Source organism: Protopterus annectens, chromosome 1.part2 (assembly GCF_019279795.1).
Source record: "Protopterus annectens isolate FY-2018-M chromosome 1.part2, PAN1.0, whole genome shotgun sequence".
NCBI classification, from domain to species: Eukaryota; Metazoa; Chordata; order Ceratodontiformes; family Protopteridae; genus Protopterus; species Protopterus annectens.
The window spans coordinates 981981007-981999078 of NC_056727.1; the positions used below are offsets into that span (position 1 = coordinate 981981007).

At 42.6% G+C, this 18072-nt stretch overlaps 1 protein-coding gene across 1 annotated transcript in view; it reads left to right on the forward strand.

Annotated features, from left to right (window-relative positions):
• RBBP4 (RB binding protein 4, chromatin remodeling factor) overlaps window positions 1-18072 on the forward strand; it is a 677648-nt gene that overhangs the window by 641226 nt on the left and 18350 nt on the right. The window contains 1 exon segment of the mRNA XM_044059943.1: window positions 11248-11358. Within this exon segment, the coding sequence (XP_043915878.1) occupies window positions 11248-11358 (111 nt within the window).

The window sequence follows — 18072 nt, forward strand, 5'->3', positions numbered from 1 at the left end:
TACCCTTCCAAAAATGAGAGGCATGCCAAACCTGCCACACAAAGGGCAGAGGCACAAAGGCAAATTTCAGATCTCTTAAACATGAAAGCTATTCAAGAGGTACCTACACACGAACAAGGTCAAGGTTTTAATTCCAGGCTATTTCTGGTGCCAAGGAAGGGAAAAGATCGGAGACCTATTTTGGATCTTTCCATCCTAAACACATTCCTACTCGTACCAAAATTCAAGATGCTCACTCTACAGCAACTTCTTCCCATGCTGGGCAAGGAGTCTTGGCTGGTAACATTGGACCTCAAGGAGGCATACCTGCATGTCCCAATCAGACAAAATTGCAGAAGATACCTCAGATTTCTTGCAGGTTCAACCCATTATCAATTCTCTGCATTGCCCTTTGGCTTATCTACTGCACCCAGAGTATTCATGAAATGCCTGGCATCAGTAATTGCCTACTGCAGACTTCAAGGGATACAAATATACCCTTATTTGGACGACTGCCTGATCCAAGCGGACAGCAAGCACATTCTTCTGAAACATCTGGCTTGTGTAATAATGTTATTAAACTCTCTGGGATACACAGTCAACAAAGAGAAATCAAGGCTAATACCCTATCGGAAGATAATTTTCCTGGGTACCAATTTGGACACAAACACCCAGATGGCCTACCTCACGCCAGAGAAGCAGGGGCAACTAATTCAATACTTCAGAACACTGGCGAATTGCACCAGGCTGACTGCTAGGAAAATCCTGCAGGCTCTGGGATTCATGGCATCTTGCATCTTACTAATCCCATGTGCAAAGCTGCATATGAGAACTACAATGGTACCTAAAAACATATGGTCTCAACACAGCCACAGTTTGGAAACAATAATACCACTAATTCCTTGTCTGCAAAAGGAATTTCTGTGGTGGGCTCAAGCATGTCAAACAAACACAGGTCTTCCATTCAGCAAGCCTCAAGAAAATCAAGTCATCACAACAGACGCCTCGGACTACGCCTGGGGGGCGCACATGACAGACCAGTGCATTCAGGGCAAATCGTCCCAAAAAGAAAAGCACCTTCACATCAATCAAAAAGAAATGCTAGCAGTAATAAATGCTATTATAGCTTTCAAGGACCTTCTTCAACCAGGTCAACTATTGATAAGAACGGGCAACACCACAGTTATGTGGTACATAAACAAGCAGGGAGGAACACATTCTTACCCCCTATGCAGACTGGCCATGTCACTTTGGAACATGGCCATGGACTTACAAATGGAACTACAAGCACAGTACTTGCCAGGCAAGGAAAACACGCTGGCAGACAACCTAAGCAGGAATATGACAGATCCACACAAATGGAAATTGCATCCAAAAGTTTTTACAGAAATAATCCAAGAATGAGGAAGGCCAGACATAGATCTCTTTGCCTCCCACAAAAATCATCAATTGACAAAATTCTGCTCAAGGATCTTCCATCCAAAGGCCTGGAGAGTGGATGCTCTCTCTTTCAGTTGGACACCAATGACTATGCCTTCCCGCCTCTTCCTCTGCTGCCCAAAGTCCTATTGAAGACCAGAGCAGACAGACCAAAGATGATCCTCATTGCTCCGGACTGGCCAAGGCAACACTGGTACCCACTCCTGAGGAGCCTGACGCATTCCCCACCATGGACCCTGCCTCTAATGCCTCTTCTTCTGACTCAGCACAGCTTCAAAACTCTTCACAGTCAGCTAAAAACACTCAATCTAGCTGCATGGAAGATTCCTTAGCATCACAGCAGGCCCTACTCTCCAAGGAGGTGCAGGATGTCATTTTGGAGGCCAGAAGGCCATCAACTAGAAAAGCTTACTCCGCAAAATGGAAACATTTTTGCGTCTGGAATGAGAAAAAGGGCCAGGACCCTGGAAAGCTGAATTTACCTCAAATACTACAATATTTGGCGGAACTGCTAAGCAGTGGACTTTCGTTCTCCTCCATCAAAATCCATGACTCGGCCATTTCTGCAGAATACAACACTGATCCACCTTTATTCTCTCACCCTCTCTTAAGACAGTTCCTCAGAGGGGCTAAGAATTTAAGACCTCCAAGGAAACCACCAATACCTGCTTGGGATCTTAATTTCATTCTGGAAAAACTGACCATGCCTCCTTTTGAGCCAGCTGCCTCATCAGATTTGCAATATTTGTCCTGGAAAACAGCTTTCCTTCTGGCTATCACGTCAGCTCGTAGAGTTTCAGAACTACAGGCTCTCATGGTTGTCCAGCCTTTTATCATCTTCCATCAGGACAGAGTTTCCTTACGAACCAACCCGTCCTTTATGCCTAAAGTGGTATCCAGGGTAGCTTTAAATCAGGCCATACATTTACCTACTTTTTATCCTAATCCTCAAAACAAGGGGGAGAGATTACTACATTCCTTGGACATCCACAGACAACTGCGTTATTATTTGGACAGAACAAAGCCTTTCAGAAAAGCAGAACAGCTCTTTGTGGCCTGTGTGGTAGGAGTTCAAGGAAAGCCAATTTCCAAACAGACAATCTCAAAATGGATAACACACTGCATACGCTTTTGCTATTCTTTTCATGGCAAAACTGTACCTACAGGCATTAGAACCCATTCCACCAGGGCCACAGCCACCTCTGCAGCCTTCCTCAGAGGAGTACCTACCAAGGATATTTTGGAAGCAGCCACTTGGAGTTCTGTGCATACCTTCTCCAAGCACTACAGCCTACCATTATACTCCAAATCTAGAGCAGGCTTTGCCACTGCAGTCTTGCAGGGCATTTTGGCTCCTCCTAGTTCCACCTAGTGCCTACCACCCCTTTCTTAGCTTTGGGATTCTACCCATCTGTTATGACTGCAGCTGTATGCACGATGAACATAGTACAGTTTTGTACCTACCATAAATGTAGATGTTCGAGTGCTAATACAGCTGCAGTCCAGGTTTCCCTCCCTCCTTCCTCTCTAGGGGTTTTCTTTTATGGTGTATTTGCTTGCAACTACTGTTTTTTGATTATATTGCATTGCATTATTACATAATTTTATGTATTGCCTTCCTTCTGGGGGCACCTGACATCTGGGGCAAGAAAAACTGAAGAAAATGGCGTCGGCTGCTTCTTTTATACCCCTGTCGCACTGACGTCAGGGAAGAAGCGACGACAACCGACGCCGGACCTAGACTTTGGAATTCGGCCGACCGAGGGACCCGCCTGATGGCAGGAGAACCCATCTGTTATGACTGCAGCTGTATTAGCATTCGAACATCTACATTTATGGTAGGTACAAAACTGTACTTTATGTGGTACATAAACAAGCAGGGGGGAACCCATTCCTACCCACTCGGCAGATTAGCCATGGCTTTGTGGAACACATCCTTGAGCAACCAAGGGCACCTGCAAGCTCAATTCCTGCCAGGCAAACTGAAATCACTGGCAGATGACTTGAGCAGAAATCTAATGGACCCACACGAGTGGAAACTGGAACCTAACATATTCAAACCTTTGAGGCACAGGTGGGGGGCACCAGAGGTGGATCTTTTTGCTTCCTCTCAGAACTATCAATTGAGCACGTATTGCTCCAGAACTCCCCATAGCCAAGCATGGAAAGTGGATGCCCTGCCCTTTACATGGGAAAACCTCTCAATCTATGCCTTCCCAACTTCCTCTCGAAGGTTCTACTACAGACCAAACTGGAGAAGCCAAGGACAGTTCTGATTGCACCAGACTGGCCACGCCAGCACTGGTATCCTCTTTTGTGCAGTCTGACAGTAGTGCCACCATGGCACCTGCCTCAGACCCCTTCCCTGCTGTCCCAGCAGGAGGGCCAGATTTTGCATCTTCAGCTATAGACCCTGAACCTAGCAGCCTAGCTCTTCCACTGAACTCATCACCAGCAACCCTCAGCAAACAGGTGCTGGATGTCATCCATGAGGCAAGGAGGCCTAGTACTAGAAAATCCTATTCGGAAAAGTGGAAAAGATACTGTTCTTGGAGCCACTCTCAGGGAATGGCCACAACTGTGCCCAGCTTACCTCATACTAAATTACTTAACAGAAGTGCTCCACAAAGGCCTATCCTTCTCTTCAGTTAAGATTCATGCCTCTGCAGTCTCTGCTCATTATAATGATGAGCCACCCCTCTTCCCTTATCTTCTGGTCAAACAGTTCCTGAGGGGAGCCAAAAATTTAAGACCCCCCCCCCCCCCCCAAGGAGAGCTCCCACTCCAGCCTGGGCATTTACTTTGTATTGGAAAAGCTCACGCTTCCTCCCTTTGAACCTGCTGCTACAGCAGAGTTAAAATTACACTCATGGAAAATAGCCTTACTTCTAGCCATCACTTCAGCAAGAAGAGTGTCTGAATTGCAGGCCCTTGTGGCCGTGGAACCCTTCATTATCTTACATGCGGACAGGGTTTCCCTCAGGACTAACCCATCATTTATGCCCAAGATGGTATCTAGTGTGGCTTTAAACCAATCCATTAATTTGCCAGCTTTTTTCCCTAATCCTCAGAAAAAAGGGGAAAGGATCCTGCACTCCCTGGACGTACACAGGCTGCTTAGGTTCTGTCTGGACAGGACTAAGCCTCTCAGGAAAACTGACCACCTGCTAGTCAGCTTTTCTGCGGGGCAGAGGGCAAGACCATTTCAAAACAAACCATTTCTAAATGGATAGCACACTGCATCCATTTCTGCTACAAACACCATGGGAAACCTACCCCACAGGGGATCAGAACACATCCCACTAGGGCTACATCTACCTCTACATCCTCTCAGGGGAGTCTCTATTAGGGGTATCCTGGAAGCTACAACCTGGAAATCTGTACACACACTCACCAAGCATTGCCACTTTTCTAAATCCAGAGCAGGATTTGCCACAGCAGTCTTGCAGGGCCTGCTTGCCAGCCCTAAGGCTTCTTGACTGCCTTCTCCCATCCTCAGCTTTGGGAATCAACCCAAATGTGATGACTGCAGCCGTGAAACACGAAGAACATAGTACAGTTGTGTACACTTACCATAAATGTAGATGCTTGAGTGTATTCATTGTTGCAGTCTTGGTTACCCTCCCTCCAGCCCTCCCTCTGACTTCTCTTTACTTCTACATATCCTTTTTGTTTGCCGTACCGTATATCATTGATATTTGCTTTTTGTTGGGGGTGTTCCACACCATGTAATTGCTTCCTATTTAGGGGTGCCTGACATCTGGGTCAAGAAAAACTGATGTAATGGCGTCAGCTGCATGTTTTATACCCCTGACAACCTAACGTCATGGAAGAAGCGACAGCGTCTAACGCAGAAATCCCAAGACTCTGGTATTCAGGCCAACTGAAGGCTACCTGCAGGCAGATAACCCAAATGTGATGACTGCAACAGTGAATGCACTCGAACATCTACATTTATAAGTGTACGCAACTGCACTTTCTTCAGCTAAAGCCCATTTGTTGCTTATTTCCACATGACTGCCTTTGTCTCCCCCCTTAGCTTCTAGGTTAGAGGTCAGACTTTTCTTAAAAGGCATCTTTCACATAAGACCTCCCAGGAAACCTGTTCCTTCTCCCTGGGGCCTAAATTTTGTCTTGCAAAAACTGACCCAGACTCCTTTCAAGCCTGCTGCTTCCTCTTCCCTAAGGTTCTGCACTTGGAAAACTGTTTTACTAGTAGCCATTACTTCTGTTAGGTGAGTTTCAGAACTCCAAGCTTTAATGACTTTTCAACCTTTTCTCATTTTCCGCAAGGACAGGGTGTCCCTGTGTTCCAACCCTTAGTTCATGCCTAAAGTGGTTAATGACTTGTCCCTTAATCTATCTATTCATCTACCCACCTTCTTCCCTTCTCTTCAAAACTCCAGTGAGAGGGAGCTGCTACACTTGAGATGTACACAGACAACTTAGATTTTTATCTGAACAAAACCAAACCCATTAGAAAGGCTGAGCAATTGTTTCCTTTCACCCCAGTGCGCTGGATAAACCTGCCTCTAAACAGACTTATTTCATCGTGGATTTCAAAGGCTGTAACCTTTTGTTATCTTTCTTAGGGAATAATACTTCCTCTGTTGAGGCCCGTTCTGCTAGAGCAGTGGCCTCCTCTGGAGCCTTCTTTAAAGGCTTGGACACTGCCTTTATCCTAGAGGCAGCTACTTAGTAAACACTACAAACTGGATTCTGTTTCCAGATCCAGAGAAGAATTTACTAGAAAATTCTGCATGGATTTGTGAAGACTTCTTGTGCTTCACCTTCTCAGTCATGAGCTTTGGTATTCTCCCTCATGTTATGAATCCTGCAACATGAGAGTAGAAAGACATAGAATAGTTGTGTTAAATCTTACAATATAACCATATATGTCCTTCTCTTCCATGTTGCAGTATTCTATCCCACCCTCTTTCCCCCCTTGGTTCATGCTCTTCCTTGGATATGTCTGTTTTTTCGTTTCACTTGTTATCCTTGGACTGGTGTTCTGACGAGGTCATTCAGTTCTGAGGATAGTGTATGCAAACATCACTTTATGGCCGACACTTGGCTGTTCTATGTGCAACATTGCATGTGCCATGCAATAGGTCATTCAGTTCTGAGGATAGTGTGTGCTGACATCACTTTATGGCTGACACTTGGCTGTTCTATGTGCAGCGTTGCCTGAACCATGCAATAGCTTAAGTCTTTGGTATACTGGCTGGATGTTGAGGTCACCTAGGGAGACTCTCCCTCATGTTATGAATACTGCAACATGGAAGAGGACATCTATAGTTATGGTAAGATTTTGTACAACTATTCTTTACCTGAGGAACAGATGTTGCTGACACAACCAATCCTTGTATGGCCTTGTACTACTGTTGTACACCATAAAAGAGCTCTTCTGTTGGATTCCGCAAAAGTTCTGAATTGGGAGGGGGCCTTGTAAGCTAGGCCTGACTACCCAGATGTTTACTGCAGACGGACTCCTCAGAGATTGCTTGGGGAGCCCGCATGGGAGGATGGAGGATACAGGGGATCTGGGACAAAACTAAAAGGAGGGAGACATAGCATTAAACTGCTGGCAGTCTTTCTAGCAGTCGAAGCATTCAAGCCCATTTGGCAACAAGATCTCTTGCAGATCATCAGAATCCCACAGTGATGGAGATATCTTAACTGGGGAGGGATCCATTCCCACATGTTGTACAGACTTGACAGTGCTCGCATGGAATCTGGTCCCCACGAATCATGAGTGACCCTGGAGGCTTCTTGCATTCCATCTCAGAACAACCTTTTAGACCAGCAGAGCAAGACAGAAGCAAACCCGTACAAGTGGAAGTTTATCAAGGGCATATTTCTTGACTTGGCGTGTACTTGACAGGCCGCCTTGCATCTCCGAAAAACAGACATCTGAGAAAATTCAGCACCAGTGTGCATTAGTGGCAAGGGCCAGGGTGAAGACATCAGCATAAGATGGGTAGGGTGGTTTCTCTGCATTATTCCTCCAATGCCATTAACCCTCCCAGGTGATACAGTAGATAAGGAGGGCAGGCCATAAATGATGTTTATATTACTTTTTTGGCTATGCCAGCATTTCTACTTCATTCTGTTGAGTCTAGTAAGGAGATAGGGCTTGTAATGTTTGCATACAACCCGAAAGTGATGTGAAAGGGGAGCTTTACCCTCTGCAAAAACAGTGTGGTTGTTTTCAGTGGAAGTTTTGCTTGTTTGCTATTCTAATTATTGGGATTCCATCAGTGATTTATTATACAAATCTGTATATTTACATATATAGATCTTGATATTTTGTGTGTGACTGAAATGTGTTTGGGTTGATGTCTTCATTGAAGTTAAAGTATTTCAAATGACGAGCAGTGTGTGTGTGTGTGTGTGTGTGTGTGTGTGTGTGTGTGTGTGTGTGTGTGTGTGTGTGTGTGTGTGTGTGTGTGTGTGTGTGTGTGTGTGTGCAGGTAAGTGTGGGTTTAGGAAAGTGATCCTGAAACCACTGGATTTTCTGAAAGTTTCGGCATTATGGGGCAGGAGTGTTTTAAGAGAATGTAAAGCAGGTTAGGTGGGGTTCAGTGAGGGCAAAGTTTTGGGGGGGGGGTGCTTGACCAAACTGTCTAGATTAGTGGTAGTGTTAAGGAAAGAGTTTGTGAAAGGTTCAGGTACAGGGTTAAGGCTGGGGGCAATGTTAACAGGGATTAGTAAGGTGTGCAGAGCTTGGCTGTCATGCATGACAAGTGACTCAGGTGCTACCAGATTCCCTTCCGACCCATCCCCTTGCTGAACTCTTTCCCATTTCCTTACCTCCCAACCCATCAGTGCTACAAGAACAGAAGTTTCAGACCTCATCAGAAAGAGACTTTCTTGATGTCCAATCTGACCAGAAAGGATACAGGTGTTGCTATGAGTTCTTTTTAGTTACATAAAAGGCAAAGAACTTGAGGCATGTATTTGAGCTGGCTGATTTAATTTATTCCAAGACAGTTTTCCTGGATTTTCATGGTACAATCCATATTCGTCTCCAAGGAGGAGACTGGATGTTCTGTTTGGACCTGCAAGATGCATGTCTACACATCAAGATCATAGAGTAGTCCAGGAATTTTCTATTTTATACAAGACCATCATTATCATTTCAGAACCCTCCCATTTGATTTCATCGCAGCCCCTCTGTGGAGGTTAAGATATTTCCATGATTGGCAGTTAGCCACATCAACTTCAGGCACTGTAGTTGCAGTGCGAGAATCTCTACGGTCTCTCTTCTAGTCCTTGAGAATAACTGTGAGCACTGTAAAGTCCCTGTTGGATTTCTCTCACACTAACAATTGTAGGTTATACCCTAGATGCATTGTCCTGCAAAAAGCTTCTCTTGTCATGCTGGATAAGTTATCTACAAACTAAGTTCTTAGTTACAGCAGCTATTTCAGCTCACAAGGCCTTCTTGTTTGGCCATCATTTGTATTATTCATGTTCCCACATGAAGGTAGTACAGTGACCTCTGAGGATACAGTGGTATCGACTAAATGATTCCATGTCATAACATATTCTAAAGCATGCCAGATGCATTTACAATGGTTTCTCCACACTTACTCCACGCAGCCCATTCCTATTCCACCATCATTAGTGGCTGTCAATAAATATGCCTCTACCCTGAGGGGGTGGGACACTGTCAAGAGCAGACAGTCCGTGGTGTTTTGGTCATAGTTTTGAGGTACGTCTGAGCATTTGTATTTTGGAGTTGACAGTCCTCTTCACTCTGCAGGTGTTCAGAGGTTTCATTCTGCATGCCATATCGGTATACTTGCAGTCTACACCAATAAGGTGGCTGTAGTTCGCTACTTTGTGTGAGATTAAACCGACTTTCTCACTACTATTAGAAAGCATTGAGAGTATGGGAATAGAGTTTGTCAAAGTCTGTAATGTTCCACAGGAGGCCAACTTTTTAGTGGACAGGCTCATTTGCTGCTTGCTGATGCCTCAACATGATGTCCCTGTTCACATCAGAAACATGGAAGTTTTTCCATTGCTGGAAAAAACCTTGCTGTGACCTCTATATCCCCTGAACAGTACTAAGTACAGCAGCTTCTGTTCCCGTACATGTAGTGTGGCAATTTCCAGAGATGCTGTACTCCTTTCCATTTTCCTTCATTTCCCAAGCCAGGCAGCAGTAGTCCAGAATCATTCTTGTAGCCCTATTCTGACCTCCCCAAGTGTGGCTTCCTTATCTATGACTTTGCCTTCTGGAGAAGCCTGTGCATGTGAGACCATCCAGAACCCTGACAGCCTATTCATCCAGCAAGTCTCAATCTAGGCATTCACTCTTTGTCTAACTGCATAGTTACCCTAGTTGCACTAATGGCGGGAGAGCTAACAGCCTTATCTACATTGCTCCAAGTCTTCACTTTTACCCAGATGGCTGATACTAGGGAAATATGAGCATTTTTTTCTGAGGGGTTGGGTCCATTTGCTGACAACTACCTGTAATCTTGGATTATTTCCCAGATTTTTAATAGAGACTCAAGTTACTTTTCTATAGAAGTATTGCTTACAGCCATATCCAACTTTTTGAGATTCCTGTACTTTGGCATCTCTAAAAGTCTACATTTTGAGAGGTACTTTCCACATCTCACCAACTTTCAAGGATTTAGTCTCTCGTCAGGATTTGTATTTCATATTATTAAAGTTGACGCTTGTCTTTTTGAACCTGATGCTAAAGCTGATTTTTGAAGCATCCATCTCATAAAGACACCTGTAATGGTCATATCTGCTAAAAAGATTTATGAAATCTCCCTACATCCTTTCATTAGGTTAGTGTCCCTGCAAACCAGTCTTGCCTTTGTCTAAAGTAGTCTCCAAGATAAACTTTTAATCAGTCAAGAATACACCTATTATCTATCTTAACTATTCCAGTAAAGGTGAATACCTATTACATTGCATTTGCATGGATGCCCACAGACAACCTAGATTTTGTCACTCTGCAGTAATGTATTCGGATCCAGGGTTTCAAAATTACTGTGGTTAAATGATTTAATTACTGCAGTAAATCCTTTTACAGAAAGTAGTGCCGTCTATAAATACAGCTCACTTAGGTAGAGCAATGTCTGTGTCTCCGGCATTCTTCATTGGTGCATCCTTTGAAGTTGTTTATGCTGCTGATACGTGGACCTTGCTGAATCCCTTTGCAGGACATTAAGATGGATGAGTCTTGAGGTTTAGGCCTTCCACTGGAGCCAGAGCGCTCAGGGGTATTTTCCATGATGACCAACCACCCTGGTGGATAACCTTGTAGACAATGTCCTATTGTTTCCAAATGATCTCTTTGTATTAATGTAACATGTTCCTGTACAGTAATATATACATATGCATGAATACTACTACAATGTGTTGATGGACAGCTAAGTGAGAACAACACATTTTTACATGCGTGCAAAACATGGTTATTGTATGGGTCATTAATGCCCTTCCCCCACCACCGGTGCAACAGCCCTGAAATGAGTTTTGATGGGCAGTCATCCCTGGGCAGTTTGCGCCATCTCTGAAAGGTTAGTACAGTTAACATTTTGCACTTTTTTACAGCCCTAGTAACCTTCGTAAACTTGCAGAAATATATCTACATGTGCTTTCACTGTCTCGGAAGGAAAGAAATTAAAGCAGTGAAAGTAGTCAACTGGGGATTTATTTTGGCAGCATAATGAGTAAAATGCTCTTGGATGTGCACAGTTTTGAAGGGTGCACTTTTCTGTTTGGATGTGTATAAAATGTAATTAAAATAAAATTCTGTTCATTAAAACAGTTGCAAGAATGTATTTTTTCTGTTAACAGTTTATCCATGGTGGACATACAGCAAAGATTTCCGATTTCTCTTGGAACCCCAATGAACCGTGGGTCATCTGTTCTGTATCGGAAGACAATATCATGCAGGTGTGGCAGATGGTAAGTGATGGCAACAGTTGTGTTCCCACAGAGTGTAACTAGCACATTTGTAAGTCCGTCAGATCTTCATAGCTGCTGTTGCAATGTGTATGTAATCATCTGTATTATACGAGTCTGTGGCTTTAAATGTTAATAGCCTAGCTATGGAAAGCTACACATCATGTGTGCATATCTGGGAGAATTCTGTGTAGCTAAACAGCTTATGGTGGCGTATGCATTCTTAGTGTTTCTTTTGTTGACATCCTTGCAAACATCCACCTTAAGAACTACTTGCAGAGCTGAAGAAATACATTAGATCTGATGTCATTTTCATTTGTTCAACTATTGCACATCGGATAAGACCTCAAATCAACTTGGCCACGTTTACTAGACTCTCAGATCCTTCCTTTAACCCATAATGCTCCTGTCAAGCTGCTATACCCTAGATCTCATTTGCTGACATATCGCTACAGATGCAAATCCTTAGATTTTTTGGGGGTGTTGTATTCCTCTTCTGCAGGTCGGATTTTAAATTTCTTCTCTTAAACTTCTTTAAACTCCCTTTTCTCACATCATCCACCTCCCTTACATTGATTTTTGAGTTTTTTCTTGTATTAGTTTCTCTGTCAGTACCATTGTTGGTACTTTCCCTCTTTTTTTCTTCCCTGTAGAGGGGTATCCTCCTTACACTGCTATTGTTGGATGAAAGATCCTGTCTGCCATAGGGATATGCCTTTGTACTTCAGTAATCCTTTTCAAGGAATCCGAGAGGAGGCAAGATGGTTCCATAAATCCCATGGTCCTTTCCAAGATTCACATGGGAATAGCTCCCCCAGAGGCAGAGGAGAGAGTTCAAATGAAAGACTCCGTCCTTGTAGCAGAGGAGTCCGCAGAACCAGGGTTTCCAAGATTCCTGTTTAGATTAACCCTTTCATCGCTCCTGAAAACTTGCCCAACTGCCCACCTCTGGATGCAGTCTAGGGGGTGCTTGTCTTTGCACTCAGATACCTGGGCGTCCGTAAAACATTCTTGGGTTCTAAAGATCATATCCAGAGGTTATTTCATACCATTTTCCCTGATTCCCCCAATCAAAAGAAAAAGGGCTTCCTGACATTGCCATCCAGTCAGAGGGAAGCAGCAGCTCAAGATTTCAAAAGCTACTAAATAAGAGTCCTCCAAGAGGTCTCACCAGACCAGAAAGGATTCAGAACGTATTCAAGATTCTTTTTAGGGCCAGAGAAAACCAGGGACCGGAGACCAGTTCTGGATGCAAGTAAATTGAATCGATTTGTGAAGAAGTCAAAGTTCGGAATGGTCATGGTTCAGTCTGTTCTGTCTTTTCTGTGTTAGGACGATTGGATGTGCTGCATTGATCTTCAGGATGCATACTATCACATCAAGATGAGCAGACAATCCCAAAGGTTTCTGCACTTTCAGCTGGGAACCAGTCATTACCAGTTCTTAGCCCTGCCCTTTGGTCTCAACACAGCACCCAGGGTGTTTCCCAAATGTATGGCAGTAGTAGCAGCTCATTTGAGACTGATGGGATTCTGAGTGTTACCTTACCTAGACAACTGGGACCTCACCTCTCTAACCAAGCATATTTAAGAGAAATCCAGGGACTACTTGCTCCAGTTATGTCAATCTCTATGCATCTCAGTCAGCATCTGCAAGTCACATCTACAACTTCAGAGCCTGGAGTTCATAGGTGCTCAGTTGAACACAGTCTCTCTCTCTCTCTCTCTCTCTCTTCCGCCACATTGAGTAGGGACCATCAGGTGACAAATGGAGAAAATTATAGCACACCCTTCTCCTTCAGTCAGACTTGTTCTTCAGAGGCCCTAGATTCAGTGGCAGCTGCCCATAACCTTAGTTCCCATGGCCCATTTTTATATGCACATTCTTCAGGGGACCCTAGCTGTTTAGTGGTTGGTTCTTCATCATATCTTGTCCTTTCCAATTAAATTCACTCAAGTATGCAAAGACTATAGATCAATATGTATGTATACCTTTAAGATGCTTTCCAGGGGCTTGCACAAATGTATAAATACTGAGCACATGTAATCCTGACTGCCATTTTGTAGTAAGCTGGTGAGATGTAAGCATGTATGTCTGTGTAGTCTGTCAGTCAGTTTGTTTATATTTTTTAATGCTATTATCCATCCCGATATATCTCTATGTAATAAAGCATATAAACAAACAACCCTGCCTGTTCGTCATCTATACTGGAGAGGGACAAGTGACATGGTGTCAGAAGTGGCATGTCTAAAAAGGACATGGTGCCAGAATGGGATGCAGATTCTTCAGTTAGAGATTGAGAGGCAGTCAGTTAAAACTGGAGGAATATACAAGAGTGAATCATCCCTACTGCACTTATAACTTGCAAAACAGGTAAATTAATTTCGGGTATTAAAACTTGATCAAACTATTTTTTATTCGCAAAGTATGAAACAAGGCATTCAGAACGCTCTAAATGAATTTCTAAGTAACAGAAATATTCGAAATAATTACAAAGATGTATAAAATAAAGTTCAAATTGCATAAAATGTATAAAATAAGGGAAACTATTGCATTTTTTTATGCTAAGCACTACTTTTTCACATTAATCAAAGCTGTTCGAGTTGTCTGAAGTATATGAAAGGTTAACATGTTTGTGCAGTATTACAGTGCAGTTATTTCATAAAATACAGCCATTACAGAGCATATTTCGCAAAGTAAAGCATTTTAAAGCATTTATTGTGCATTTGAATGTTACAAGTGCTGGTTGTTTGTGCTTATTTGTATATAATTACAAGGGCCATATTTTTCAATGTGTTTGGACATAATTTGTTGGCATGGCAGACGGATTTCAAAAGCCAACCCAACTTGTTTGACCATAATATTGCATGGAAATGGAGAGTGTTTGAGCAGGAGCATGATTTCATACAGGCTGCATTTTCTGAGAAAGATGACCTTACAAAAGCATTTATTCTGCTTAATGTAGCTGGGTCAGAAGCCATAGAAGGGGAGCATTCATTTGTGTATGCACCTGCTGTCTTTGCAGGAGAGGGGGAAACAATCATGTAGTTGTACTGGCTGAGTCAAGGGAGGACCCCAAGTGCATGAAACATAAATTTAGAGAAATGTGTAACCCCCAAACGAACATTACAATGGAAAGGCACTTATTTTTACACAAGGGATCAAAAGTCTGGTGAAACCTTTACAGCATATATAACTGATTTGAGAAACAAGGCTAAAATGTGCAGATTTGGTTATTTAAGGGGTGAGTTGATGTGTGTGGTATTAAAGATAATGCTGTGAGAAAGACTTTTGCATGACAGTGATTTAACTTTTAAATAAGGCCATTGAGATTTGCCAGATGCACGAGTTTGCAGAAAAGCACACACACATGCTTATAAATGAGAAATGCATGCTTCCAGTAACTTCTAAATCCACTGTTGATAGTTTGGAGCACGTTGTTAAAAGACACCGGCTCAAGCACATGGCTGCAACTGTAACCCCTTCAACACTCACCAGGAAACCCTGTTGCTTTCTAGCAAGTTCCAAAGCATGCTCTGGAAACTGCACAGTCTCAGTGACGCATAAGAGTGAGTCAGCAATCTCAAAGAAAGCGGCTCCACCCAGTTACATACCCATCTGTCGCAATTGTGGTGGATGTCATGAGCCTAAAAGGGAAAAATGTTTAGCTTTTGGTCAGCAATATTGCAGATGTAACAAGTGGAATAATTTCAAAAGGTTTTGTAAAAAAAAAAGTACATCCTTTTACTAAAGGGGAACATTCAAAGAAACAAGTTGATCAGTTAGAAAGCTGTGATCCTACTTTTTATGTTGGTGTTTCAGTGCTTCATGAAACAGTTAATGCAGTAGATTTATGGGCAAAGAATGAAATATTTTGTACTGTGCAGATAAATGGAAACGTTCAAAGTTGACACAGTTTCAAAGTGCAATGTTATGTCTGTATAAACATTTGCTAGAGTATGCGCTGGTGAGAAGCTTGATTTGGCAAAGTGCAAAGCTTGTTGCTTATGGTGGTGAAAAGATTTCAAACCAAGAGCTCAGTAGTACTTTCATGTTGCTATGCTGGGTGACGCTATGACTTATTTTATGTGGTCAGGAGGCACATAGTCATTATTAGGGCTCAGTTACAGTTTGAAAATGGGACTGCTTTCATTTAATAAGGAAGTTCATCGTATTAGCTTAAAAGACCACTGTTCCAATTTCTCCCAGTACCTTTTCTCTACCTATGCTGATCTTTTAGAAGACAAACTAGGCAAACTACCAGTTGTGTATTCCATGAAGTTAGACCCATATGTCAGGCCACCCTGGAAAGTTCCAGTAGCTATGCAAAAGAGTCCAAGTTGAGCTAGATAAAATGGTGTAGCAAGGTTCTTCAAACACAACTGAATGGGTATCTTCTATGATGGTAGCTCATAAGAAAAGCTCAGATGATATCAGAATATGCATTGATCGACAAGATTTGAACAAAGCACTGAAAAGACGACATGCAGTGCGTGCAGTAGAAGTTGCAGCTCTGATGCTAAATGCCACTGTTACTTCTGTCTTAGATGCAAAGAGCTCATTTTGGCAAAATTTGCTTGACAGGAAATCCTTGTTTCTAACTATGGTATTCCTTTTGGCAGATACAGATTTTTGAGAATGCCATGTGGGATACATTCTGCCAGTGAAGTCTTTCAAAGTGCAATGGAGCAATTTTTTTTCTGGGTGCCCCTGTGCTATTATAGTAGATATTCTAGTAGGAGGTAATTATGAAGCTGGGCATAACAGAAATCTCAAGAAAGTTCTGGAAAGGGCACATGAAGTGAATCATAAACTAAATTCACAGAAGTGCAAGTTCAGGTTATAAGAAGTTACTTATGTTTGTCATTTATTTACCATTTCAGGCTTATGACCAGACCCTTTCAAGCAAACAGCTATTCTCGAGATGCTAGCTCCAGACAGTGTTCAAGCCCTTCAGCATTTTCTTGGCATGGTTGCCTATCTAGGCAAATTCATGGTTGCCTATCTAGGCAAATTCATTCCAGACTTCAGCCAACTAGTAGCACTGTTCAGGGAGTTGACACATGAAGATGTATCTTGGTCATGGTTGGAACACCACCAAAGAGCATGTGATGCCCTGAAACAGAGAATTAACAATCCACCAACTCTCATACTATGGTGGTCACAAACCCGTGATGCTTCGAAATTTGTTCTTGGTGCAGTCAGTCTTTAAGATGGTCAACCTGTTGCCCGTGTGTCCAGATCTCTAACCCAAACTGAAATACAGTATGCTCAGATAGAGCTTTTAGCAATTGTTTGCATGTTCGAAGTTCCATGATTATATTCATGGTAGACCTATCCAGATCAAAACCGATCAACCTCTTGTCACTATTTTGAGAAAGCCTATGCATACAGCTCCAGCCAGATTGCAACGTATGATGAGATTGCAGAAGTACAATTTCAGTCTTGTCTACACAAAAGGCAAACTTCTTTATCTTGATGATACTTGATCCAGATCACCCAGAAGTACCGCTGAACAAAATTAAGTTTCTCAGTCATATACTGAAGTCATGGAAGTGAGAAATTTTTCTTCCACACATCTTGATAAGCTTAGAAGTCATACAGCCTCAGTTCCTGTTTTACTGAAGCTCAGTCACTGTATCAATTGAGGATGGCCGTCAAAGCAGTGTAGTTTACATCTAGATGTGCAACCTTATTTTCCTTAGAGATGAGATATTGTCTGATAGTGGTATCATGAAAGGTCCAAACGTCATTGTTCCAAAGCCCCTGCAACCACAGTATATTGTTATCTTGCATTGTGGCCACCCAGGAACTGATTCTACTAAAAGGAGGGCAAGATGACTAGTATTTTGGCCTATGTCACAAGACATTGAGCGAGTACTTTTATCTTGTTCTGTATGTAGTAGTACAAAGCCACATCAACAGAAGGAACCACTTCAGCTAAACCAGATTCCTGAACTACCTTGGTCGACAGTATGGAATGGTTAACATTAGTTGGTGTTAGTGGGCTCTTATTCTAATTGGTTCAAGATTGACCTACTTCCCAAACTGGCATACAGTGCTGTCATTACTAAGATGAAGCATCATTTGCAGTCCATGGTAGTCAGCACAGTTATTTCTGACAATGGTATATAGTTTACTAACCAGCAATTAAAAAGATTTGTTAGAGTGGAACTTTATCCATTTTATGAGTAGTCCTGAGTACCTGCAGTCAGATGGTTTGGCAGAAATGTGCAGTTCAAAGTGTAAAGCAATTACTAATGAAATTGAAACATGATAATAGTGTTGTTTTCCTGAATCTCTTGACTCTCAGAAATATTCCTCGTGATAAACATCTGGTTCATCTGCCCAGAGACTTTTGTCAAGCAAACCAGAACCACATTACCAGTCAGGAGTAGTTTATTGTTCCAAGTGTTAAGAACAACAGATCTGTTGAAACCCATTTGTTAAAGAAACGCCTATCCCAGAAGTCTTAGAACCAAAAAAAAAGTCTTAAATAACAGCAAACCACTCAATCCATTACATGAAGGAGAGACTGTGAGAATGCAAATGTGCAAAGGTTATGATTGGATTTGAGTCATGAAGAGTATTTGCCCAGAGCCAAGATTGTACATTGTGGAATCACAAGGAGTAGAGTTTAGGTGGAATTGGAAATATCTGATGCTGGTGTCCGAGCTTGTACCACAGCACCTAGCCTGAGAGAAAGACTATCTCTGA